We start from the raw sequence: 25,880 nt of genomic DNA on the forward strand, positions 1-25,880 counted from the left end.
ACAGGGGTGATTTGGGTATTAAAAAAATTAGAAATTTTAATTGACAAAAGATGACAGAGTCACAATTTTTGTCAAATTTGTCAAAAGACAGGGGAGGTTTGCGTAATATTTGAATACACAAGGGATGGGGTGGAATAAAAGCAAAATACAGGGGAGGGGATGTAAATTGCTCTTTTTATTTTCTTCATCTATTTTAAAAATATTAACTCCAAATGGATGATACCTTTTTTAGAGCATTAGTTGGTGTGGCATGCAGACCCTAACGAGATTAGTGTAGTCTCATCCCCAGACTCTGAGATTCGCTATACATTATGGGATTGAGGTAACTGGTTTTCATTTTTTCCTTTGTTTTGGTAGAGAAAATAACTTATATTAAAAAGAAGAATTATGTACAAAACGGGGCGAGCAATTGGTTGAATATCAGCTGTCAAAAATGGGGACACAAAAGAGGGAGAGGAGGATTCTCAAACAACAGAAGTACCAGAATTACAACCATAAGAAGCTAAATAGTCGGCAGCAAAAATAGCTTCACGATAGACATGTGGGAAAGCAATATACCAAATCGAGATTTAAGCTAAATGCCGTAAAAAATAATTCCTGCGATTTTCTAGGGATCCATCTGAAAATTGCCACAAAGAAGTTGTATGATCATCCCATTATCTCCCTCCAGAATGAGGTTAATGAGGAGAACTCGCCCAACTACATGCCAATGCTTCTGCAACATAGGAATAGGTAAAGCCAGTGTACTCAGAGAAGACCCATAAAAAGTTTCCATTCCAATCCTGAACCAACCCACCAATGCCTGCTGGCCCAGGAGTATCTAAACATTCCCCATCCACATTGGCCTTGTAGAAATTGATAGGAGGAAGATGCCATGAAATATACATAATAGTGGGTTGAAAAGCTGGGGTTTGTTACAAGACAAATATTCTTCGGCAAAGTATTTACTAGAGATGACCACAAAGGATGGAGTGTTGCAAGCATTTCTATGGATTTTATCGAGCCAACAGGTGCCATCCTATGGTGGAATTATTTTTTTCTGTATTTTTCATTTTTTTAACTTTCTAAACATACCGTGCACAACTCTTCTAACTTCTTCCCTCCTGATCTGACAACCATGGATTTAGTTTCAAGATCTATTTGATCTGTATTGATGTTGGTTGTGATTGATACAGATACCAACGAACACTAGCTTAGCCTGATTGTGGCTGTTTCAACTTGAAGAGTTGGCACCTGGGAGGAAGTTGGATCAAACCTTGTCGCATACATATGTGAGTGGGAGGTAGCTGGCTATTGACACTACTAGCGCCTAGTGGACTAGCCATTGGCCAGCGATGCTTTTATATATATATATATATATATATATATATATCAACCCACTACCGGATTGATGGTGAGAAGCTTGCGAGGGCGAACCAGGGAAAGAAAATACCATTGAAATCTTGGGAGGCAAAAGCGTTCATCAACATGAATAATTAATATCAATCGGTGGCTGTTAATACTAGCACTTGTATCATAAAATAAATCCTAACCGATTTACAAGGAGTAAGGGGGTCAAATTGAAACCGGAACCAAAATAAAAGTGAATAACTGAACCAGATCAAATAAATTCGGTCAAAAATCGGTTTTGGAATTAATACCCTAATTCAATTATGGTTTAACTTATGAAATATTTGAACTAAAACCGAATTGAATTAAAATACTAATATATTATAGTATGTATTATTAAGGAAAACGAAGTCTCTCTAATTGTGAGATTGCACCCAAACATAGAGGAGGCAAAATGATGTCCACACCACCCCCTTATTGATGTCCATGTGCTATTCTTCATTTACCCCCGAGCAACAGAATCAGGAAGCATTTTTTTTTCCTATATTATTGATGTTAATGTTGAATTTATAATACTAATACATTATATTATATTATATAGGAAATATGTTGGGTATGCCGTCGATATCAAGTATGCTAACACTCATTGTGTCTATCTCTCTCTTCCCTTTTTTTGTAGTGACCCTTTTATCATTTCTGAATGATACTTCATCATGTGATCCTATTACACCCCTTGTGTCTATCTCTCTCTTTCCTTTTTCTGAAATGACCCTCATATTTTTCTTGAATGATACTCCATCATGTGATCCTATTAGTGCTATCCGATAATATACTTAATATTGACAACATACTATCCTTCTACTATCTTTCTCTATATTATATATATATGGGAAAATGTTGGGTATACCGTGGATATCAAGTATGTTAGCACCCATTGTGTCTATCTCTCTCTCTTTTCTTTTTCTGAAAAGACCCTCATATCATTCCCAAATGATACTTTATCGTGTGTTCTTATTGATGCTATCTGCTAACACACTTGATATCGGTGATATATCTATCCCTCTCCCAATATATATAATATATATAAAAAACTATATATTTTTTTATCCTAAAATGTAGAAACTACGCCCCAGACATTGAATGTGGGAAATGGCCTCGCCCATGACATGAAAGGTGGAAAAGCAAATGGTTAGTTTCTACCCTCAAAAAGAAATAGATGGTAAGGCGGTTCATAAAAGTTTTAGCGTGGCAGTTTCTAAATGAGCACTCAGCACCGAATGAATTTGTCAGCTAAGTCAACGGTCAACCACTAATCACACGTCCCCACCTGATGACCCCAAATGACTCACCTGTCCCCAGAATAGTTGACAAAAAAACCCATCCTTTTGAGACGTGATGATCGCTTTTTAGACTTTAGGACTTCAGTTGTCAGACTCAAAGTCTGTGTGTTAACCGTTTAAATAAATGTGCGGTGCACCACAAACGCCGACTGTTTAAACCAAGAGAAGAGTAGTTGCTACTCCCAGGTCCCGAACAAAGGCTTTTCCATCAACAACAATTTTCCCAACTAGAGGATTTGCAATTTTTTTTTCCCTTTTTTAGAGGATTCCCTTAGAAAGGTCGTTAGGCTTTATTTTTAATCACCACGCTCAATTGAAACACATGCAAAAACATTAATATCAATAGAATTTATATTTTTCATGAGGTTAGGATGGTCACTTTACTTTTAGATCACATTGTTCTTTTTTTTTTTTTTTTAAATCCACGATGCACTCACTCTTACACTAGTACCCATGTGTCTATTCCTCTCTTCTTTTCTATAAAATGACATCTCTATCTCCCATCGTTTGAATCAAAATGGAGATCTTGATTAGATCTTGAGCAGGTGTAGATGTGCGCTTTCTATAAAAAGATAATTTTTCTTAAGTAAATAAATATAGCGGCCCAACGTTTAGGGTAATGAATCTCATTTTTAATTACAAAGAAAGATGGTTCCAGACATGATTCTAAAATATGGAATGAAACGATCAATATCAACATGAATCCCAAAATACAGGTACACACCCTTGAGATGCTCAGACAGTTAGATGTGCTTTGCACCCTTACTACGCAGCTGACGGGTAAAAAACATATGCATACATTTTATTAGAGGTTTTTTTCATTTACAATATAAAAAAAAATAAATAAAAATAATCTCACCTCGCTTGACCATTTGTGGAAGTATGGTGTAAATCCGGTAAGGCTCCAGCCGAAGGGTGAGAAGCGATCGACTCCTTATTCCTAACAACCCACCCGCTAAGTAATGTAGCTAGACATTTAATAATTATAGTATAATAAAAAAGTGGCCCCTTATTGGACCTTTCATGCCCTCAATGGGTCTTCCACCCATTAAACAAAACAAAAATTGAGATATTTCCATCTAGAATTGATCATATGGTTCCATTTATTAATGCATTTCTAATTTAATAGGCGAATCAAATTCCAATTCTTAATGGGCCGGATCAATCTGATTCTAATTATTATCCTCAATTTATACCAAGATAAAAGCTCCAAAAGCTAAACAAAAGTCTCTATATACTCCAGGCATGATCTTGTGATGCACCGCCACTTTTGAATTTTTTGAATTTATTGGTAGCATAATAATGAATTTTTTTTAAAAATTATTTTCTTCATATTTTTATTTATATACTTAGATGGATATTTAATTGTTTATATGCTTAAAAATTGATATTTGTCTCATTACCAAAAAAAAAAAAAAAATTGATATTTGTTTATTTTGGATTGATGTTGCTTTCATTCTAAGGTGCAAAAGTCACTTGCCATCTCATATGTAATCGAATTCTGGTTAGAGGGTCTTATCTTACTATTTCCTTGCGTTAAGTATTATCGGAACGCTTTGAAGTCTCGCAAACTCAGATCATTCTACCCATTCTTAAACATTCTATATTTTTTATTTCAAACCTAGAATCTGGATTAGGTTTACGTACGAGAATAATCTCGTATGTTTTTGGTCTCTGGATTTAGAACCCATTAATTGCAGAGAGAGAAAATAGATTCTAATTCACGAACCAAGGACTTACGAGATTATTCTCTTATGTGCACTTGATCTGGTCTCTTAAATAAGGGAAAAATGTGACCTCTGTACCCATACAAATGGGAGGGCAAGATGATCGATCCACCCCCTATGAAAAGGGCAATGACTCTTCTATAGATGCCTTCTTATGCACTCCTATAAACCCTCATATATAAGAATCACATCTCTCCCTAAGAAATTTTAAGAACAAATTAGATTTTGATATAAGAACCATAATACAATACAGATCCATACACATAGAATCTACACAAGAAAAAGCTCACCATTAGATAAATAGATCGGTTTGATCCTAACCTTTAGAACAGGAATTATTCAAAACCAGATCAATTGACATCCCTACCGCCATATTGTAACCGCCTCAATAAGTTCCGTGAACTTTGCAAAACAGACAAACTCCAGCCACTGTCACTGACAAGTGGAGAAAACATAAGCCTGACTGATTACACCTTCTCCTTCCACGTCGCAGCAGCAGAAGAGAAAAAAAAAAACAGAAAACTTACCCCGGCGTCTCTCTCCGTGAGTGACTGGTTCTCTTTGGTGTCAGCTTAGATCTCATCTACATCCTCTCTGCTGGCCCAAGCGGAAACCTTAAAGAGGAATGCAAGAGCCTTCCCTCCCCTAGGGCGGTTGTCAGAGTTCTGATTCAGACTATATAAGCTGGAAACCTAATTCTTACCCATGAAGAAAACAAACCCAGTAAGCAACAAATTAAAAAAAATAATAAATCTAGACCAACCCATGAAGCAATCTTCCCATTTGGCGGTTAACTAATCTCCTATAAATTTTGTTACTCCACCACCATCGTCCCTTCCTGGTCTCCTGATCTTCAAAGAAGCTATTCATGGCTTACCATACTACTGGGAGGACTAGCAATATTGTGAGTCGCTTCGAGAGCTTTTATGAAGGGTGGTTAGTGCGACAAGAGCACTACCTCGACGAGCTTCTCTCAGCTCAAAACAACCCTTGTGATAGTGCACGAAGAGAAGAAGAGTTAAGAGAACTCATCACCCGAGTCCTCTCTCACTACCAACAATACTTCGAAGAGAAATCCACGGTGGCCAACGCTGACGTGTTTCTACTCTTCTCGCCCGCCTGGTTCAGTCCCTTTGAGCGCACGTTCCTTTGGATCGCCGGGTTCAAACCCGGTATGATTGTTCGACTCGTTGAAAATTCGGTTAAGGACATGTCTGAGGAGCAAAAGCAGCGATTGGATATGGTGAGAGCGGAGACGAAGGCGCAGGAAAAGCAACTGTCGGATGAGCTCGCTCGAGTGCAAGAGTCGTTGGCGGCGCCACCACTTTTGGAATTGATGAGACGGGGGAGGAGGTTAGTAGATGGGGAGCTGAGACAGACGGACCGAGTTCTTGAAATACTGAGTTCGTCAATGGAGACTTTGGTGGGGAATGCTGACTTTCTGAGGCTGGCAACTGTGAAGGAAGTTACTGATCTACTGAACCCATTTCAGACTGTGAAGTTCTTAGCTTCTGTTACTCAACTTCAGCTTAGAGTTCGAACATGGGGTAGACAGAGAGAAGCTGAGAGGCCCAGGCGAGTCCAGTGAGAAGACAGAGTAGTAGTAGTAGTCGTCGTTAGGATGGAATAAGAAGTGATCCAGGAACCGTTGGGCTCAAGTTTGCCGGAGAAATCAATCAATGGTGGGTTGAGCTTGAAAAGTTAAGTAGTTTCCCAGTAGTTCTATTTCCCTTTGGTTTATTGTGTGGGTTCGAACAAGTGAAGTTTTGTCTCTTTCGTATGAGAACAAATGGTTTTGTGAGTCAAAACTCAAAACAACTTTTTACTAAAACGGAAAATGACAATTTTTTGTTTCTATTTTGTTCGATGGGAAAAGGATAGTATACTAGCGCATTATTTAGGAATAATGTATGCTAACAGGATTTTAACCATTAGATGAAACAAATAAAATCTCATTCGTTCATGTGACAAGGTCTTACAGAACCTGCCCAATATAGCCGCTCCACGATACCCTTTGGCATCATACCGTGACTGTGATGCCAAAGAACTTCTTTGGTGAGTTTACGCTGGCGAAAAACTTGACCATGGGCGTCCCTTTGATCCGTCAGAACCGCCTCTGACCACCACCTTGCTTCTGGTCCTGCCCAACTCCATCTTCGGAAGAAGAGGAAGCGAACTCCACTACCCAGATCTTCCAACGGCAGGAACGATGAGACCCATCGAGAGGCTTGTAGTCTTTTCTATTCCACTTCCCCCTAATCCCTTTGTACAAACTTGATGAGATTCCTTCCATTATCATCATCCATTTCTTCTACTTTTGTTCCTATTCGAATAACTCAAATCTTCATTTCTTCCTTTTTAGCATATATATATATATATATAGAGAGAGAGAGAGAGAGAGAGAGAGAGAGAGGGGGGTTGGTGTTTCATCCATTCGAATAACTCAAATCTTTATCAATTGATGACAATCCATTATCGTCATCATTTTCTTGCCCTCCAAGATGTTCATCTCTAGCTACGGCGGTGATAGAACTAGGTTTGAGATGCAAGTAATTTCAGCCGCCTTGGCAGAGTCCCAAGCTTCGCGAAATTCTCCATAAAATCTGGGATTTCATCTGAGGTTTGGTTTAATTTAAGGAGAGAGAGGAAGAGATCAATTTCTTCGGAGATCTTGGGAAGGTTGGAATCGAGATCGGAAATGGATGAAGAGTCTTCCGTGGTTTCGGGGTTCTCTAGGGTGGCTGTGTCCTTGTTATTCTTGTCGTCGTTGGTGGTGGTGGTGATGGCCTCTGTAGAGTTGTCAAGAGCTTTGGATTCGGATTCATCGGCTAAGGATTCAGATGCCGAAAAAATAAGGTGTAGCAACGATGGATTGGCTTTGGACCTTTTCTCTCCATCCAACAGTTACATTCAAGATGAATAAATCCTACGGCTAATACTCCATTAGCATTCTAATTCCTAGGTACTACGCTAACATACTTATCCCTCTCCCTTTGTTCGATAGTTATTTAAAACTATTTAAAATTCAAACCCTGTTACATGTGTTCTAGGATATACAAGACATGATCTTGTTGTTTTATGGTTGTCCTTGTTGGCAACTCGGCCACGTGGCGGTGATGACGTGGCCAGTTTTGGGTGACGTGGATGAAAATGATGACATGACAGTGTCCAGTGTCACTGATGAGATAACAGAGCAGCTTGGCATGCATGGAGTGGTTTAATACATCATTAATAGGTGGTGCGGGTTTCTGGGTCAAAACTGGAAAAATTGGCCTATTTACAATCAAGGGCATTTTCGGCAGTGAAAATGACATTTTTGAAAGATCGGTTCTTCATGAAAAAGATAGATTGTAATTTACCCAGTCCAGTGCATTTGATTTTGTCACATTCCGATACCGTATGAAGAAGTTACGGCATTTGTGGAAATCGAGGGCAGTTTCGGCATTGAAGATGAATTTTTTAAAGGAAGTGTTCTACATATAACAATACGAAAAAAATACAATCTTTCCAAAGGTTCTGATTTCATCACGTTCCGATTCTGTATGAGAAAGTTACGTCATTAGAAATGTGTAGGGGCATTTTGGTCTTTTTACATGGATGATTCAGATGATTGAGTCTTCTGAAAAGTCGTAGAACATCCAGTTACGATTCCAACGCACTTTGTTTCATCTCGATCGGATATCGTATGAAAAAGTTATAAGTGTTTCCGTAAAGTCGGTTCGAAAATCCATCAGTTGCTCTCGGTGTTGGGTGGATTTTTCGGAATTTATTTTTGAAATTAGAAGGGATTTTATGTAATTTAAATATTTTGAAGGTCTGAGTTGCAAGGGGTCTTTAAGCACTGAAACATATGGAGGCAGGGGCTTGATTGTAATAAATAGGAGTAAAGGGAAGTGAAATGGATGGCCAAGATTCGACCACGTAGGCTTGATGCCCATCCAAAGGCTGCTGAGATTTTGGTGTGATATGGACGAGATAGATGCTTGCGCCTAGGATTTGATTGGTTAGGTGCATAATTCTTGATGCACTGGCGCTACACTTTATCAAATAATGTTAGTGTGTTTCGCGCATGTATAGAAGATATAAAGAAGATTCCAATCTTAATGATATCATGAAATCATATTAAGGCCAACATGGAGGATTCGGATCCAACGGTCAATAATCCTTTTCACTTTTGTGAGTGGGAGACAAACTCCCTTAAAATCCGGGAAAGCAACCAATCATAGATCGACAACACTTCTGACGATGTCAGCGCCTACGTCATGATGACGTCATCAAGATTCAAATCTAACGGTTTGGATCTGTTGTCCGTTGGTTTAATCGGACGGCTTGGATTATAAGATCTTTTATATGAGATCTACGGTCAGATTTCGCCCCCGTTGCGCGCGCTGCCGGTGTAGCCTACGCCACCCATACGAAGATTCCATTTCAGGCTAGCTCATTGCTCCAATTTCAAAAAGTCATATCTCCCTCATTTTAAGTCGGATTTGGGTGAACCAAGTTGCAGCTTCTTCGTTTTTTCAAGCCCTACACCATGGAAGCAAGAAAAATGGGTTTTGAGTGAAAGAGGGCTACGTTTTTGGTAGGAGAAGCTTCCCCCTCTTTGTTGGTCCTTGAATGAACATACATTCTTGATGATAAATGTTCTTAGACCATTAAAGGAGGTAAAAGAGGTGGTTGAAGTGTGTTAATGGTATATTAACTCAAAGCCAAGGAAGAAGAGAAGAAAGCAAGGATGTGTTTGCTTTGAAGAGCAAGAAGCCAAGGAGAGAGAATGTGTGAGCACCAAACTTGTCAGTACAAGTTTCCAGTCATCCCAGACAATCGGTTGTGAGATTCTCTAACCTTGGATTTTACATTACATGTATGTATGTATGTTAGGGTTAGTTGTGGATGAATGTATACATGCTAGGTTAGTTGTGGATGAACTGTAAGCATATTAGCTAGTTGTGGATGCATATGCTAGGCAGAGCTTGACTGTAGGGCATTGATATAAGCCCAATTTAATTGTATTATTTATTGTGTGCTTAGTGGGTGCTACACATTGTATCGGCACTATGAATGCCATCTCAGCTTCGGCATGAGAAAATTGGGTGTGGGTGCTCCCGACTGTGGATGCAGTCAAAAGTAGTGTATTGAGTAGGTACGAAGCCTTTACAGGCACTACTCCGGGGATGTAGGCAAATTGCCGAACCTCGTAAAAACCCTGTGTTGTGGGTGCTTGTTGTTTGCATTTGATATTGAAGTACGTGGAATGTGGAATGGGTGTGCATACTTGGAAGTGCCTATGAGAGGCTGAGTGTGCATACGACTGTGTACAAACAGGGACAGGTATATCAGGTTTTTCTTGGCCAGACATCAGACAAGTTTTTTGGGGATCGGAATTGGACTCACTGATTCACCCCCCTTCTCAGTGACTGTCGGGTTACAACAGGTCTGACTACCCAGTTCTTGGTCTTAGGTTCCTCAATTTACCTTGTGAGGCACTTCTCCCTGTGGAGGGCTTGAACAGCTCTCATTGTAGAGGCCTTAATGATTGGACCAGTTAAAAAAAAAAATAAACAAGAATTATCGCCCACCGTGGGGCTCGAACCCACGACCACAAGGTTAAGAGCCTTGCGCTCTACCAACTGAGCTAGACGGGCTACTGATGTTAGAATTCAAATTTCATAGTAAGTATAAATAGTCACAGTACAGACGAGTTCGAAAGAGCACAAGGATGAGAGTTGAGATAGTGTTGTGGGGCTACCTTGGTTAGAATAACTGTATACCTCATCTCATTCAATTTTATAAGATCCCCACGGCCAAGCAAAACTCCTCCTGCGCACATCCTCATCAAAATAGATATAGGCGAGGAGGCCTACATAGTAAGAGAAAATGTTAGATATGAGTGAGGTGTAGAAACGTTAGATGGGTGAGCTGCAGGAGAAGAGGGGGGGGGGATGGGGCTATGGGAGATAAAGCGAAATATGCTGAGCGAATGATGATAGAGGACGAGGGTGGGGAGCAGAGATGATGGAGCAACCGGTTATGAATTTAGGGAGTATCAAGACAAAGGGGTATTGTGGAGATTTTGAAATTGTAGGGGAGAAGGGAGGATGAAATTTTGTTTTTCTGGGCAAATCAAAAAAGAAGTTCAGAGTAAGGGATTTCCAGTAAATATAAGGAAGTTACAATAATTACCCTATAAGAAAAAAATAAAGGAAAAGATTAGGCACACCTGCAAGTTAATCTTCTTTTCATTTTTTCTTTCAAAAATTCTCTTTGCTCTTCTTGCATTCCAAAGATAGCCTAAACATCCATTGGCCTAAAAATCGCTCCCTATTTTTTTTTTTTTTGGGGGGTGGGGGTGGGGAGTGTTTGGGGGACAAACAGCAAAAGAAAGATGCTTCACCAGGATAACGTTAAGCAGCTGGTGCAAATGAGAGCACTGTACAGTGGAAAATCCAAGAGGGACCTCCAATAGAAAGGCGGCGTGACGCTGGCATTTTAGCCCTTACAATCGGCAAAAAGAGCCTGTTGTTGATGCCTTCACTAAATCATCAGGAAAAATAACATTATGCTTTGACACCAAGCTTTCCATTTTGGCTTATTTGCGATTTTGCTTTACTGTGACCGAGTCATGACTCAAGATCCCACTACATTTAATTGCTTGATTTCAATAATATCAATCTCACAAAGTTTGGGTACTGAAACATGATTTAACTATGAAATTACAACAGAAAAAAAAAAAATCCCTAGACCATGTCACAACAATGAAGCAACAGCAGTTAAACACCCCCCCCCCTGCCCACACCACTAAAGCATTTAAAACTTTTTTTACTCACTAATAATAGTGGACAATGCTTTGACCTTTGTTCAGATGTGGGATTATATCAACTTGGAAAACTGATGCAGAAAATTCACGCTCCAATGAGAAACAGAATGCATTGGGCACTGAAGTTCCACACCTACTCCAATTTGTGTTCTTGTTCGGTGCTGTTTCTCCATTTCTCCTTGAACTAATCATGAATCAACAATGGTTAGAACAGCCTATGCAATACAATCCTCAGTGATGCAGCATAGCAAGGCAAAGTAGCAAGTTAAACTTCAAAATGCAATATGTGATGCCTCATATTTATAGAAATAGTCCTGCCCACCCTACCCATAACAAACAAGTGAAAGTTGGACCCACCATGATTAAGTTTCATCTCCAGTTGACTTCTTGTTGAAAAAGTTAACCTGATTTGGTCAATGTGCTAATCAAAAAAGTAAACCAAACCATCATCTTTACCAGATGGAAAATGGTTTATTTCCCAGCCGATCAGTCAACCTTCTCACCAAGGAGATCTCTCATGAAAAGCATTTTGACTTTGAGAAAGTTAAAACTGATTTGGTAAATGTGTTAATCAAGTAAGTAAACTATCACCTACACCTCTTTTTTAAGAGCAAAGAGCAACCCAGTGCACAAGGCTCCCGCTACTGCAGGGTTGGGGAGGGGCAAATGTATGCAGCCTTACCCCCTGCTTCGAAGGAGAGGCTGTTTCCAAGTTTTGAGCCTGTGACCAACATGTTAACCATTGCACTATTGCAACATCAGTCAACCTACACCTCTTTTTAACCAGATGGAAAATGGTTATTTTATCTGCCAATCAGTCAACCTTCTCACCAAAGAGATATCTCTTGAAAAGCAATTTGACTTTGAGGAAGTTAACCCGGGTTGGTAGATGTGCTAATCAAATAAGTAAACTATCACCCACACCTCTTTTTTACCAGATGGAAAATGGTTGTTTTATCTGCCAATCAGTCAACCTCCTCACTAAGGAGATCTCTCATGAAAGGCATTTTGACTTGGATCTCTTCAACCTTCACATATTTAACAAAAGAAGGGTTGAGAGATGCAATATGCACAGTCGAGAAGTATTCTTCTATTTCATTTTACCACCACACACACAATTGCAGCACCCAAAGACCCTTCCACATGCAACATGAAAGACATGCACGAGACACGAATATCTGATTTGAGAAAGATGCACAAGAAGGGTGCAGGCTTACCTGTCCGAGGTGCTTCTTCTGAAACCGGTAGCCCTGAAAAAAAGCATTAATTATTGACACCATTTGCACTCCAACACGCAACAAGAGCTTAGACTGATCTACCCCCCCCCCCAACCCCCAACAAAAAAGGAATGGCTAAGACTAGAATTCTTATTAACTAACCTTATCAGTTCCATAAATGTAGTCGCAGTAGGTGAACACTGAAGCAAAGTTGCTTTGGCTTTGGCCCCCGACGTAGTGATGGTAATCATGGTACTCTGCACCTCCATAGAAGGGGATATACTTTGTGGGACTCCAAGGAAAGTCATACCTGCATTGAGATACAGGTTAATCACATTCAAATCATCAATTAAATCTTGATGAAAGAACGACATTGTAAAGCAAAAATTAAATAAATAGATAGACAAATTAAAGAGTTGGGTGAAAAGCAAGTTAGAAGTAATTAAATCTTGACCATTGAAATGATTTTGATGTCTGGGTGCTTCTAGCGTAACAGTCTCTCATATCCAATGTTTTAAAACTCTCCTACCCAATGTTTAAAACCTGATAGGATTTTGCTAAAAAAAAAAAAAATCTTAAAGCCTGACCTGGGCACAGAACCGGAAAAGGCCAGTCGGTTCAATCCAGTCCAACTGTGCACCTAGGGTCCACCCAATGATGCCAACAAATAAGTTACACATATATTTCTTAATTCTCATGTTACTTATTGATAACTAGTTCAAAGCAATCACATCTTTTAGGGAAGAGAACTAATAAACTATAAATAATTAAATAATTATAGTAATTACCACAATAATTACTTCACAATTTTTCTCATTAAAGCATGCAATGCAGTCTTAATGTCCTAAAAGGAGTTAGAATTTTCAAAGTTTTGAAACAAGCCATTATAAAAAAGCTAATTAATACTCATCAGTCCATGGCAGATTAGTATACTGATCTCATAGGCCTTCAAAGAAATAAGATAGAAAACTAATCGCATGGGAATTAAAGCAGAGGTGGGATTATTACATTCTTGATCTTGTTAATATAAAGAGACATATAGCAATGGTTCACACCTTTGTTGGATGTACTTTTGACAAAACAACCTCGAGTGTAATATGGGATCTGTCTTGGGGTATAGCTCAGCACAACACGTAGGGCTGTGGGCTAATAAAAGTTCACATGGGAGTAGCCACTACGCTGTATTTCAATCCTTTGCGATTTGAGAGTCAAGAAAGTAGGGTGCCCATTATGGCTACTATTGATTACAGAATAGAGGAGTAAATTCCCATTACAATGAAGTAATTCCCACCATTATTTAGAGTTCAGAGTCTTAATTCATGTGGTCGGAGAGAATCGTAGTTGGAAGATAAAGGAAGGGACTCCAAGTTCATGAATAAGGTTTTGAGGAGTGGAAATGGTAAATAACTCAAATTTCAAATAATTATATACCTGCAGATTGATATTTGGGTTCTAAGTCGGACATACTGAACCAAACTCATAATCAAACACTTCCAACAGTTGGTTGTCAAAGGAAAATTTAAGGATAGTATATTTTTTCTTCTAAAGTGATTGATACTATCCATAATCTACTTGAAATTAAATATCTTGTTCACTACAATGGAAAGGTTTATAGATGGACATATTCTTATCTTGAACTGAATATGCTAGGAGTAAGAGTGAATCACAAGCATTTGATACCCACTATCTCTAAAGGGACATATAGAAAGATTAAGCACTTTGGAGAGATTTACCTAGAAAACAGATATCCATTAGAGTTATTTTTTCCAATTCCTAAATTTTCCGAGAACCTATTTATTTAAAAAAGGAGTTCTGAAACCATCATCTCCTTAAGTAAATGTCCTTCACTACAAAGGGTGGTTGGGAGCCGATGAGCAGAAGGATTTATTGATATAAAATCTCAATCAGAACTCTTCATATCCTTGGTTTTCTTGCGGTTTGGAAAGATTTCAAGAGACTGCAATGGACCTTCTGCACTTTATGTACAATGATGTAAGATACTAAGATCTGTAGCTAAAATGACGATGGCAGATAAAATTGCATCACTAGATGATAAAACAAACTCATTTGACATGGCTTTGTTATGTGCAACAAAGATCACTGATAGTATTAGTCATAGCCTATCAGGTATCGTATCAAAGGTGTGATTTTAAGAGACGAATTGTATCATATAGGAGATACGCTAAAGATATGCATGAAAATGGTCAAGAAATCCATGGACGTGCCTATGATACATATAAAATACAGTTTTAAAGCATAAAACACTTTATTATGGAATATGTAAATATATCAGGTTGATGCAAGGATTTGAATTGTTTTCACCTTCTAGTGATGCATAACAAAAACAAAAAGAGGAAAGGGTTAGCTGGAATAAGTCTATCTTACTCCGTCAAATTTACAAAAGACAAATTCTAATTGCACATCTTCTTTCGACAGGTTCTCTGCCCCTGCGGCGATGCAGCGACAGAAGTTTTGAAAATCCAAGAAAAGGTCACCGTTTCAAAGGTGCTGTTGATCGAAGGTCCCATCCCTGGGGGTATGACGTAAAAAAGCCATAGCCCACTGCCGGAAGGTGACCCCAAGGTCCAAGGATTTGCAGGTTTGTGCTCCAGATGAAAGCATTGCTAAGGGGCATGGAGCGGCAAAGAAAGTTCCGCCAACTCACGGAATGATTCTTTCCCTCCTTCCCTAGCACCAAAAAAAAAAAAAAGAGATCTGCAACTTTACCATTTTTGAGCACAAACCTATTTCAATCCATGAATTGAACCTCCAAAACTTGTTGAAATGGTGAAGATTATAGTCATTTTTTATATTAGATGATTTCCTTTATAACTCATATCAAAGAGGAAAACAAGTTTCGAAGTCTCTTCACCGACAAAAAAAAGTCCCTCAATTGCTCTCAGTTTCGTTTCTCACTCACAGTTTCTGTTTCGCAGGTTTAAAGGAGGTGTATCGTAACTGTATCCAACTGTATTGGTCCCATGTCGGTCGATACATGCACTTTTTGAACAATGTATTGTATCGATACTAATCAATACCGATATGATACGGTACGATATTTTAACCCTGCCACCAAGAAAATTAAAAGTCTCCAGAAGGGGGGTAGATTACCTGAAAAAAAAATACATGAATAAGGGTATTGACTGAATGCAGACATGATTTTGGTATGGAACCAAACTTAATTGAGTAATGTCTTGAAAACTGGGGTTTAGAGGGAATTAGTGAGAACAGCATGGAATTGCAAAAGGTTACATCAAAGCAGAGAAGAAGAAAGGTATTACATGTCAGTGGCTTACCAGGGATTAGAGTTTCTGAGCAATCACTCTTAGAAGTTGTGAGTAGCAGAAGCAGGGATGAAGAACAAGAAGAATACACAGAATTACACATAGGGTGGCCAAGCATACTTAGAATTTCTGGGTCACACTTTAGAATTTGATAGCCAAATTTCTAGGTAGTCACTCTTTAGCTGTTAAAAGCCATCCATTCATCATCACAAGTCAAAGTACAAGAGAGGGCCCTGACTTAATATGACCATGAAAATAGAGAAAATATCATAGCTAACCAGGCTAGGATTTTGGCCATAACCTTTTAAAGTCAACTCAAGTGTGAGATCTTAGTCTCCTTGAAAAGTTAATTGAATAGCTTAACTGAATAGCCTTTCAAATGATGCTAAAACTGAGTTATAGATTTTGATTCATGAAAAGTTGGCCAAAATGAATGTCATTAAAATGGTACCTATACAACTTAAAGTGTAAAAAATAAAAGAGACAAACAATAATGCCCCTAAAAAATATACCAGAAAAATTCTGAAATTGCCTGCAACATGCGGCCTAAGTCCTAGAGAAGCTTCCACATAGGCCACACAAAAAATTAATTCCTTTCTATTGTCCCTACTCTGCATCAGTATGTATTCAACTTGTCGACCATCCAATCCACTCAGGATCATTGAGCAACCAGGTTGGTCAGCTATGACAAGCAGCTAATTACTAATATTTTACGACAATAAATCACCAAAGTGAAGTGGACAACCCCACTGAGTTAATGGAAAATTAGGTAATCTGCTTGTCACAATGACTTCCTGTTTTAGTCAGTAGATATAAACATGGTTTGTCTCTTGTGAACTAAGACCCACACTTGGTAGAACAGAAACCCCTTTGAAACAACTCCACGATCAAGAAAAAAATAGCCAGATCAACAATAAGATGCTTCCCAATAATAAAAATAAAGCAAGTTCAGGTTTTCCCAACACTTTATCATCATTCTTTGCAGTAATTTATCTTGTTTGAGTATTGGGGTAAAAGTTAGCCCATGTGTTCTGCTTATAACAGGGCGAAAACTGGAATCTCTTCTTTGTGATTTAAGGGGGACGCATCTCAAGATTTTGGCAGGTTCTTTCCCATAGTATGTTTTGAAGGGCAATCGTGATTGCATTAGATGATTTCTCTTCTACTTCGCAAGATAAGTTCGATTCCAGTGAAAACCTGCATTGTTTGATTCAGTATTTCAAAGAAAAACTAGGTTGCGCAACATTATTTAACTCAGCCGGTAAAATTCCATATTTGAATAATTTAAGCTATTTTCCACTTTTTTCTTTTCCTTCCCAAGATTTCAAACAAGCTTAAACCCCACGATCTACATCATTTTCTGAAGCATAATTCAAGTATGGAAATAAAGAGAAGAGATTGGAACAGTACCCGCTGTGCGTGTCAATAGCCTCGATCTGTCGCAGAGCAATCCAAAGCCAAAATGTAATAATATGTCCCGGAACCATTGCCGGGCCAACAAAAGACGGAATGCCAAGGATCAAAATCTCAGCCCAGTGAGCGTAAGGAGCAGCGAAACCAATCGGAGCAGTATACTCGTGATGGACGCGGTGAATTTTCTCGTACCCCCATTTACCGTGTAGCAACCGATGGATCCAATAATTCCCAAAATCCTCAATAATAAAATACACCACCAACTGCATAAGAATTTCCCAACCCGATGGCAGAGGCAAACCCGTCCTGATTCCAATAAACTGCAATAACAACGAAAGAACTATAGATTTAAACAAAAGCAGCACCAGATGTCATTTGTCAACTCAGGAACGCTCAATTCAGAAACAAAACAACAAATGTAGCACCTTAACAGTAGGGTAAGAGACTAGTTGCAGAGGACCAACGACGAGTATGAACATCCGCATGACTTCTTTGTAGCAGCTAAAAGTTTCGGAGACAGAGAGCCTCACTTTGGGTTGAATCTTGTACTTATCGATTTTCTTGGATCGCTTCAGTTCCATGAATACCAATGGCAGAGGAGCCAAAGAGAAGATACAGAACAAGAAGAGAATGTTGTGACAGTAAAGATAGTAATCCGACTTCTTGGCTGAGTAATTGAACCATAGCTTCTCAGCGAATGTCAGCTCTCTGGCGAAAGCTACCTCCGCTTCTTGTATGGTCTGATAAGGCAGCATTGTCGATCCCCTTGGTCCTTACTCCTCTTGCAGGCAAGGAGATCAATCCGACCAAGACGAACAAGGAAAAAACATCCAGAGAGAGAGAGAGGGAGATTTGTTAGGGTTTTGTTCGCGAAAAGGAAGAGGGGAGGAACGAGAGTGCGCGCACAACGGAGGTGGAATCGAATAAAAATCCACTGAAACAGGTTTTATGCCACGTCAGTATGCGGGGTCGGGGACCCGGGGACGACAGTTCAGTTCTTCTGTTTTATGCGGACTGTAAAGGAGAGATTTGAAGTGTGAAGCAGATGTACCTTAAGGAAAATGGTCGTAAGCTCAAATTCCGACCCGTGTTTAATCATTAATTTTGTGTTCCACTTGATTGGTATCATGTTGATGGATCCCGATCCTACAAAGATTAGAGAAGCTCCGGATGAGGTAAGAACTAGGAACCCATGCGGGCTCGAGGAAAACCCGGTACAGGTAAATTGATAGATCTCTACGGATGGTGCGCCGCAAACGTTTGAAAAGCAATGTGGGTCCAACCTCCACGAGTACAGTTGTCAAATGTTAACTGAACAGCTTGCCTATGAGGAGAGGGGTGATGTACAAAGGTGTCAAATCAGAATTCAAACCAAAAATGGGATTCAGTTGCAGACCAAATACCTTGAATCGAGTCTAACCTATTATAATATGATTAAATTTTAAATCTAAAATAAACATTTATAATTCTGTTCAATTTGGATTTAGAAGAACCATCACATTTAACCGAAATCAGATCGAACAACTTAATATCACTTTTTCCTCTTTAACTACAAATTTGACTTAATTTATATGGAATTCCAACATAATTAATCACATTAATGATTAATTATTTTATAGAGTTACAATTATAGTCCAAATATAAAACCTTTTTTTTTTTTTATAGTTTTTGTTGTAGGACTCATGAACCATGAGTTAAATAATTTACTTAAGTGTAACTCTGCAAGTTTGAAATGTTCTATTCTTTCTCTTTTCATGATTAGTATAGTAGCGACTCTTTGTCTTAAACAAAATTGCAATGGTTGAAAACGTCCCTTCTCCCTTTTCTCACAATTTTCTGACGGCTAATCGATCGATTCTTCTCAACAACATTACAACTTGTCAGTTTTCCATCTCCAACAATGTTGCACTTGTTTGATTTTCAATCTCCAATAGCATTACGGATTTTTGTATGAGCGTTCTTATCTTTCTAATGTATGTCTTTTTTCTTAAAATAGAACCTGAAAATTATTGTTGTTTATTTACAGATAATTGGGTGTTTGAGACAAATCTCAATGGATCGTTGAGCTAGGGATCTTTGCCCTTGTTTATTGCTTGTTCCCGAATAGGAACCAAAATCGGACCGGAACCAGATAGGTTGGGTATGAGTACCAATTTTCAGAATCGAGACGGGACTTGTTTCGGTTATGGATCACATTAACAGTCCTTGGAACCAAAATCGGAACTGGACAGAATACTTGGTTCCGGACCAATTGACACCCTTAGTGATGTACAAATGCTCCTTGGGAGGCTGGGACTAGGGGTGTCAATCCTGAGCCCACACCAGTAGGCCCGACCGAGCCCAACTTGAATCGGCCTGTTTAATAAACGTGTCGGGCCTTACGATGCAGGCTACTAGCCCATCGGGCACTCGACCGGCCTGACTCGTTTAAGAACAGCACTTGAACCAAGCCACTTAGCCCGACCGACCTGACCCCCTTTAAAACTTCCTAAAACCTATTTTATCACTACTAATACAAAATAATAATAAAAGACTTTGTAATAAAAAAGCAATGATAGATGATGTTGAATACAGTATTATATCAAACTTTGTAATAAAATAAAATAGGGTCTTTTGAGATGTTTTAATAGGGAGTGAATGAAGGGCAAACAATTCTTGTGGAGAACAATCACTTTGGTACTTGTCATAATCTCTCTATTTTTTTTTTTTTTTTTTTTGTAAGAACCAACCATGATCTCATATATGATTAACTGTGGAGAGTTTTTGGGTGACCTTTACTATGTTCAAATGGAAGATTTCAGGACATTTAATCCACTTAAAAAAGGATTTAAGGGGGAGCCCATGTAGATTTAAATAGGTCCATAGCCTGTTTAAGGCCCATTTAAGATAACTCAATAAAAGCCCGACACCGATTGACTTGATTACAAACCTTACCATGCCCCCCAAACCTTTGTCCATTTAAGTAAACTAGTGTTTACGGTGCGAGGGTTTCACACCGCTAGGCCGGACCGATTGATACCCCTAGCTGGGACCATGGTTGGAAAATTATTTGTTTATTTATTTTTAAAACAAAGGATGCAACGCAACTCACTCCAACCAACCATGATATTGCCTTGGACCAATGGGCAGGTGGCATGGGGACTTGGAAGGGCAGGCTGGCCCTTTTTGTTGTGGCAACATGTGTTTACCATTGGAAGCATGCCACCTGGACCACGTAGGGCAGTATGAGCAAGTATAGATGACTTCAATTCAAGCCTCAATTGTCGACCTAGTCCTAGTTGAGCTACATTTCCGGTCTGCAACTACTATCTAGTTACGATATAGCTCAATCGATTGACATTCGTGATTGGACCAATTACTGAGCAATTGGTCTATGCCAGTAGCGTAAGAAGAGCAAATGTGTGTGGGCATCTGCGTCATATTTGAACTACAACTAGTAGCTTGGGATAATATCAGAACTACGACCATCGGTTGGCAGCCTAAAGTCGAGTCCTAAGTCTAGCAACAATATACCATCAAGCGCTCGGGATGAGTGGGTCAGCAACAGAGTCACTGAATCCGGGTAGTTCAGATAAATAGGTAGGCAACCGAGCCACCGAATCTAGGTCAGTCGGTACTTGATGTTCGTGGGACTCCTCGACGGAATACGCCCCTCATAAGAGACATTCCTAATCCAATACGTAATCTTCAAGCAAGGAGTAGATTTTCCATAATCGGGAAAAGATATTCAAGAGGACTCCAAACCTCGCTAGATGGAAGGATATCTTCCGGGATACGTGGGGTACGTGGAGCTACCATAACTGGGATGTCCTCCTGATTCACTCTCCTAATACAACTCTTGCTATGTATGGACTCTTACCAGCACTAGGAAGCATGCCAAATTGGGATTCTCTCTCTATTGCCACTATTCCTCAACTATAAATATGTGGGTAAACATCTTTTCTAGGAAATCGACACTTCTCCATTTTTACTCAATTTTTTGTTTGTAGACCGATCTGACTTAGGCATTGGAGAGTCCCCCGTCAGATCAACTCAGCATTCACTCTCTTATGATTGTCCAACTATGCAGGTTCTAAGAGCAACCTATGACGATGTCCCATTGCAACACTTTCCAAGGGGTGCTGGAGAGAGGGATGCAACTTGGGCACCCTGGTAGCGTGCCCATATTTTCCCCTCTTTTTCTAATATCTTCCTCTTCTCTATTAGGTGACTGAGGCAATTTTTTTTTTAATAGAAAAACTATAGTTACATGTTAAAACTTAAAGAAAAATAAGGGATTAATGTTGAAGACGAAAAAATAAAAGTAAAAATTGGGGAAATAAAAACTTAGAAGGTAGTGTGATCTCCACACCCAGACACAAGGAGGGATGAAATGATCACTACACCCCTATGAAAAATGGAAATCCCCCAGCTATTGATGCTTCTACTTGAGCTCCCATTGGTCCCAGTACTAGTGCAGAGACCACGTTGCCTTTAGAGAATTCTCTCTAACAAATATTAGGATTTTGTTCAATTGTAAACCAAAAATAAGATTTACAAATAGCTTATGACCCAATGAAAATAAAAAGACAAAAGCATTTGTACATACATAGTCATGCACACAACCGTTAGATGAGGGATAAGGGTCTACGGTGTACCCTTTTATCCTCATCCGATGGTTGTGTGCATAATCCTGCATAAACCTCTACAAATAAAAAAATAAAAAAGAATTAGTGAATTTTACATGACTCAAACAAAAACATGGAATCAATAAAAACTAGAACATGTACAAATCAGGTCTAGTGATTTCTTAAAGGGCGAGGTTTAAGCATGCTTAACACGTTATCTAAGAATTAAGATTAAGAGAGGGAGAAATACTAGCAAATACTCTACGATTTTCTTGGAAAGAGGGAAAGACTCCATATCTTGTTGATATGTCATTGGCCTTTTTTTTTTTTTTTTTAATATTTAATTTAAGAAGTGGGACCTACACCTTTCTCTCCCTCTTCGTCGTCTCTTCTTCTTCCTCCTCCAACGGTGGCGACGACGAAGTAACACAATGCAACCCCAACTGCTTATTTTCTAAATAGAACCCGATCTCTCTCCTCCCATCTACTCCCTTCTCGGCCCTCACCATGCCCCACCCTACCCCAGCATCTGCAACTCACACCTCCACGTCTTCTCTCACGCCATTCTTCCTATCTCTCTGATCCCTCTCTTTTCTTTCATTTATCCCCACTCGCACTCTCACCCTCACCCTCTGATTCTCCCCTTCGAAGGGGTTTTTCTTGGTCAAAATCAATTAAATATTGTTAGGTTTCAGCCACGATTAATTTCAATATCAATTTGAATTTCTGATTGTAGTTTCAGCCATGTATAATGAGGCTTGGGATAAGTTGTTAACAACCCCATTTCTGCAGCGCCCCATCCCGGTTTAATAAGTATGAAATTAGCAAAGAAAAGGAAAAGAGAATAGTAGATTAGTGTTGGTTGCAGAGGCAGGGGTTGGGATCGGGTTGGTTGCAGAGGGGGTTTAGGAGTTGGTTGACCTGTGACAGGGGCGCTGAAGGTCAAGTTAGAGGAGGAGCTAGAGGGAGGGTGGAAGTTGGAGTGGGTCAGGTTCCTTCCAGAATAGATGGGCTAAGGGGTGGGACATTCCGATTTGCAACGAAGGCGTAGACAGGTGACAATGGTGTTCTTAGAAGAAAAAGTAGAAGAAGAATAGGAGCGCGGATGTTCTGAGAAGGAGAAGAAGAAGAAAATACCAACATGGGTGGACGACCAAGTTTGTATTTCGTATTTTCCCGTTTATATCATGTACATTGAAATCCGACGATAAACATTTCAATTTTATCATCTAACGGTCAATACTAACATGCCTTATTCCTAGATAATCCGTTAGCATACTACATGTTCACCCTTTTTCCTTTCTTAAATTAGGAAGAATTACTATTTTCATTTTTCCCCCCTCCCCCCTCCCCCGTCCCCCCGTAAACTTGGCTGCTGCCTATGTTTGCAGGGTACCAACTAGGGGAATAGAATCTTAAGAGTAAGAGTGGAAAAATTCACTAGGTAGGTATTTTCAAATCTATCCCCAAGGGGACTGTTACCACGGGGTTGGAGTCAACACTATAGAAATTTTTTTCGAAGTTAGGTGTGTACATACATGGTTGTAATTAAAAATCATGCCTTCTAACGCAATGATGCCTTGGTTTTTGGAATGTATATATGTAAATGAAATTTAAACTTTTGTTATTGTCAAACCTTTTAAATAAATGACCCTAGAAATTAGACCAGTCAAAATTCGGGTCCAATTCTTGATCCATAGGGATCAGACCCATTTTAGTCCCTCAAAGTTTCAAATTTATTCCATGAACAAAAGAAAGAAATAGAGCAAATCAACAAGAAGATTGTATACAAACTTTTTTTTTTTTTTTTTGATAAAAGTATAGAAAGATTAAAAAAAAAAAAAATCGATTCTTAAGCAAAATTCTAGCTAATTCCTAACCTCTATATTCCCTCCCCGCCCCCACAAAAAAAAAAAAAAAAAAAAAACCCACCATAGCAGAAGAACTTTGAGCTTTCAGTAAAACTTTATTCAGATCCAACAATTAAGATTTCCATCAAAAAACAGTTGGTGAAGTCTCTTTCTCTCTCCTCTTTGAACCCCATCACAGTGAAGAAACTATACAGGATAATTAATTAATCAAATCAGGCTTCCAAAGAAGAAGAGTTGGTGGTGGAGAGACTCATCTCTTTAAGCAAGGGATTGACCGGAGAAGCTACAGGGCGTGTTGAAACTAAGAATCCAAGAGTGTGACCGGCGACGGCAGCAAGAAATATACCAGCGTTGTAAGACACAACAGATAGCATAACCATATAAATAAGACCCACTCGAAGCATGTGTACACCACTTTGGATCAACCAAGTTTTTCTCGGATCATTTCCCCTCCTCTGCTGCTGCTTTCCACCCTCTGTTGTAGCCTTCAAGACCTCAACGGCGGCTGCAAGCATAGCCACAAAGAAGAGAGATAATACATACAAGCCAAGGTTCTGGTCAGGGAAACCAGGGAAGAGGATCTCCACTTGTTTACCCCAGAAGAAGGTTGTCATGTGGATGGTAGAGTTGGGTTGAGGAGTTGTGGTGCCTTTACCAGGTTGATCCATGTTTTGTAAAGGAAATGAAAATGGTGAAGAGAGTGAAAGATGCAAGGCTTTGCAGAAAAGGTAGAAAAGGAGGGTTGTGTACACACGACTATAGATCGGACAGCGTGGGATCGAGAGTTGTCTTTAAGTGGGGAAGGTGGAGTTAGGTTTGTTTTGGTGGGACCGGAGGAAAGTGGAGAGAAGTAGAAGATTACGAGATTTTCGGATCATTTTCTTCTTACTCCACAAGTCTTTTCTGTAACGGAGGTCGGTGATTAAATTATAGAATTTGGTAGCTATTCTATACGTAAGATGATGACTTATTGACGTATGATTCACAAAGAAATGCTTCCTCTGGTGTGCATGAGTGCCAATGGGATCATTTTCTTCTTACTCCACAAGTCTTTTCTGTAACGGAGGTCGGTGATTAAATTATAGAATTTGGTAGCTATTCTATACGTAAGATGATGACTTATTGACGTATGATTCACAAAGAAATGCTTCCTCTGGTGTGCATGAGTGCCAATGGGATCATTTTCTTCTTACTCCACAAGTCTTTTCTGTAACGGAGGTCGGTGATTAAATTATAGAATTTGGTAGCTATTCTATACGTAAGATGATGACTTATTGACGTATGATTCACAAAGAAATGCTTCCTCTGGTGTGCATGAGTGCCAATGGGAGCACGATTGAGTCTTTTGAAAAGTCGTAGAGTGTCTAGTTACAGTTCCAACGCACTTTTTTTCATCTCGATCGGATATCGTATGAAAAAGTTATAAGTGTTTCCATAAAGCTGGTTCAAAAATTCAAACCGAAAATTCATTAGTATGCTCTCGGTGTTGGGTGGATTTTTTAGAATTTATTTTTGAAATTTGAAGGACTTTTATGTAATTTTGAGATTTTGAAGGTCATAGTTGATAAGGGGTGTTTGTCACTAGAAATATGAAGGCAGGGGCTTATGTGTATATAAGAGAATCATAGGGATCCTTAATACACGACTCAGATTGAGCCACGTCGGTTAGATTTAGATCTAACGTCTAGTGCAAGAGCTAGCGTTGAAGATGCTTATATGAGGCTTCTCATTGGTGGAGTGTATATAATGGATTGGCGCTTCACCTAATCAAGTTTGCTATAGTGTTATGCATGTGCAAAAAGGGATGCAGATAGATGCCATTTAATTTGATCTCATGAGATCTAGATTAAAAAAGATCTAAAGATCTTGATCCAACGGCTGTAATCTATTTCAACCTTCATGAGAGATAGCCGATAGCCACCGTATTTTGTGCTGACGTAGCCAATGGCGCGTCGACAACGTATCTAACGATGTCAACGCCCGCGTCACGCTGACATCATCAGTTGATTCGATTATTCTAATCTTACGGCTAATATTTATTAGCCGTTTGAATAATTTAACGGCTAAGATTAAAAGTGGATTTTGGATTAATCCGATGGCCCAAATTTTGCCCTGAGTGATTCAAGTTGGAGATTCTTCATCTCTCTAAGATCTACACACCAGAGGGAAGAAATCAGGCAGAGGGGTTGCTGAGTTGGTCAAAAAAATGAGTTGAAGTTCGTGAAAGGCTAAGGATTTGAATGAAAGACTTTCATCCTCTTGCACTTGACTCATA

At 39.2% G+C, this 25,880-nt stretch overlaps 3 protein-coding genes and 1 non-coding gene across 4 annotated transcripts; 1 reads left to right on the forward strand and 3 right to left on the reverse strand.

The window, feature by feature from the left end:
- Positions 1-5,186: 5,186 nt before the first annotated feature.
- Positions 5,187-6,117, forward strand: LOC122085631 (protein RESPONSE TO ABA AND SALT 1-like). Its single transcript, XM_042654124.1, has one exon. The coding sequence runs from the start codon at positions 5,265-5,267 to the stop codon at positions 5,982-5,984; it is 720 nt and encodes a 239-aa protein (XP_042510058.1). The 5' UTR covers positions 5,187-5,264; the 3' UTR covers positions 5,985-6,117.
- Positions 6,118-9,968: 3,851 nt separating this feature from the next.
- TRNAK-CUU lies at positions 9,969-10,041 on the reverse strand. Its single transcript has one exon. It is a non-coding gene; the product is annotated as a tRNA-Lys (tRNA).
- A 978-nt stretch (positions 10,042-11,019) lies between these two features.
- LOC122085506 (methylsterol monooxygenase 1-1-like) lies at positions 11,020-18,072 on the reverse strand. The gene is made up of 5 exons (XM_042653964.1): positions 17,553-18,072; positions 17,125-17,447; positions 12,593-12,740; positions 12,431-12,463; positions 11,020-11,397 (listed from the first exon to the last, which is right to left on the reverse strand). The coding sequence occupies exons 1-5, from the start codon at positions 17,880-17,882 to the stop codon at positions 11,347-11,349; spliced, it is 885 nt and encodes a 294-aa protein (XP_042509898.1). The 5' UTR covers positions 17,883-18,072; the 3' UTR covers positions 11,020-11,346.
- A 5,745-nt stretch (positions 18,073-23,817) lies between these two features.
- On the reverse strand, positions 23,818-24,273 carry LOC122086798 (copper transporter 6-like). The gene has a single exon (XM_042655754.1). The coding sequence runs from the start codon at positions 24,271-24,273 to the stop codon at positions 23,818-23,820; it is 456 nt and encodes a 151-aa protein (XP_042511688.1).
- Between the last annotated feature and the right edge of the window lie 1,607 nt (positions 24,274-25,880).

The sequence above is a fragment of the Macadamia integrifolia genome, chromosome 8, assembly GCF_013358625.1.
Source record: "Macadamia integrifolia cultivar HAES 741 chromosome 8, SCU_Mint_v3, whole genome shotgun sequence".
Lineage (NCBI taxonomy): Eukaryota > Viridiplantae > Streptophyta > Magnoliopsida > Proteales > Proteaceae > Macadamia > Macadamia integrifolia.

Coding starts and splice junctions, on each gene's coding strand:
- LOC122085631 (XM_042654124.1), top strand. CDS start 5,265: ATGGCTTACCATACTACTGGGAGGACTAGCAATATTGTGAGTCGCTTC.
- LOC122085506 (XM_042653964.1), bottom strand. CDS start 17,882: ATGCTGCCTTATCAGACCATACAAGAAGCGGAGGTAGCTTTCGCCAGA. Junction 12,741..17,124: donor GCTATTGACACGCACAGCGG/GTACTGTTCCAA, acceptor ATCTCAATGCAG/GTATGACTTTCCTTGGAGTC. Junction 11,398..12,430: donor AGAAGAAGCACCTCGGACAG/GTAAGCCTGCAC, acceptor ATTCATGATTAG/TTCAAGGAGAAATGGAGAAA.
- LOC122086798 (XM_042655754.1), bottom strand. CDS start 24,273: ATGGATCAACCTGGTAAAGGCACCACAACTCCTCAACCCAACTCTACC.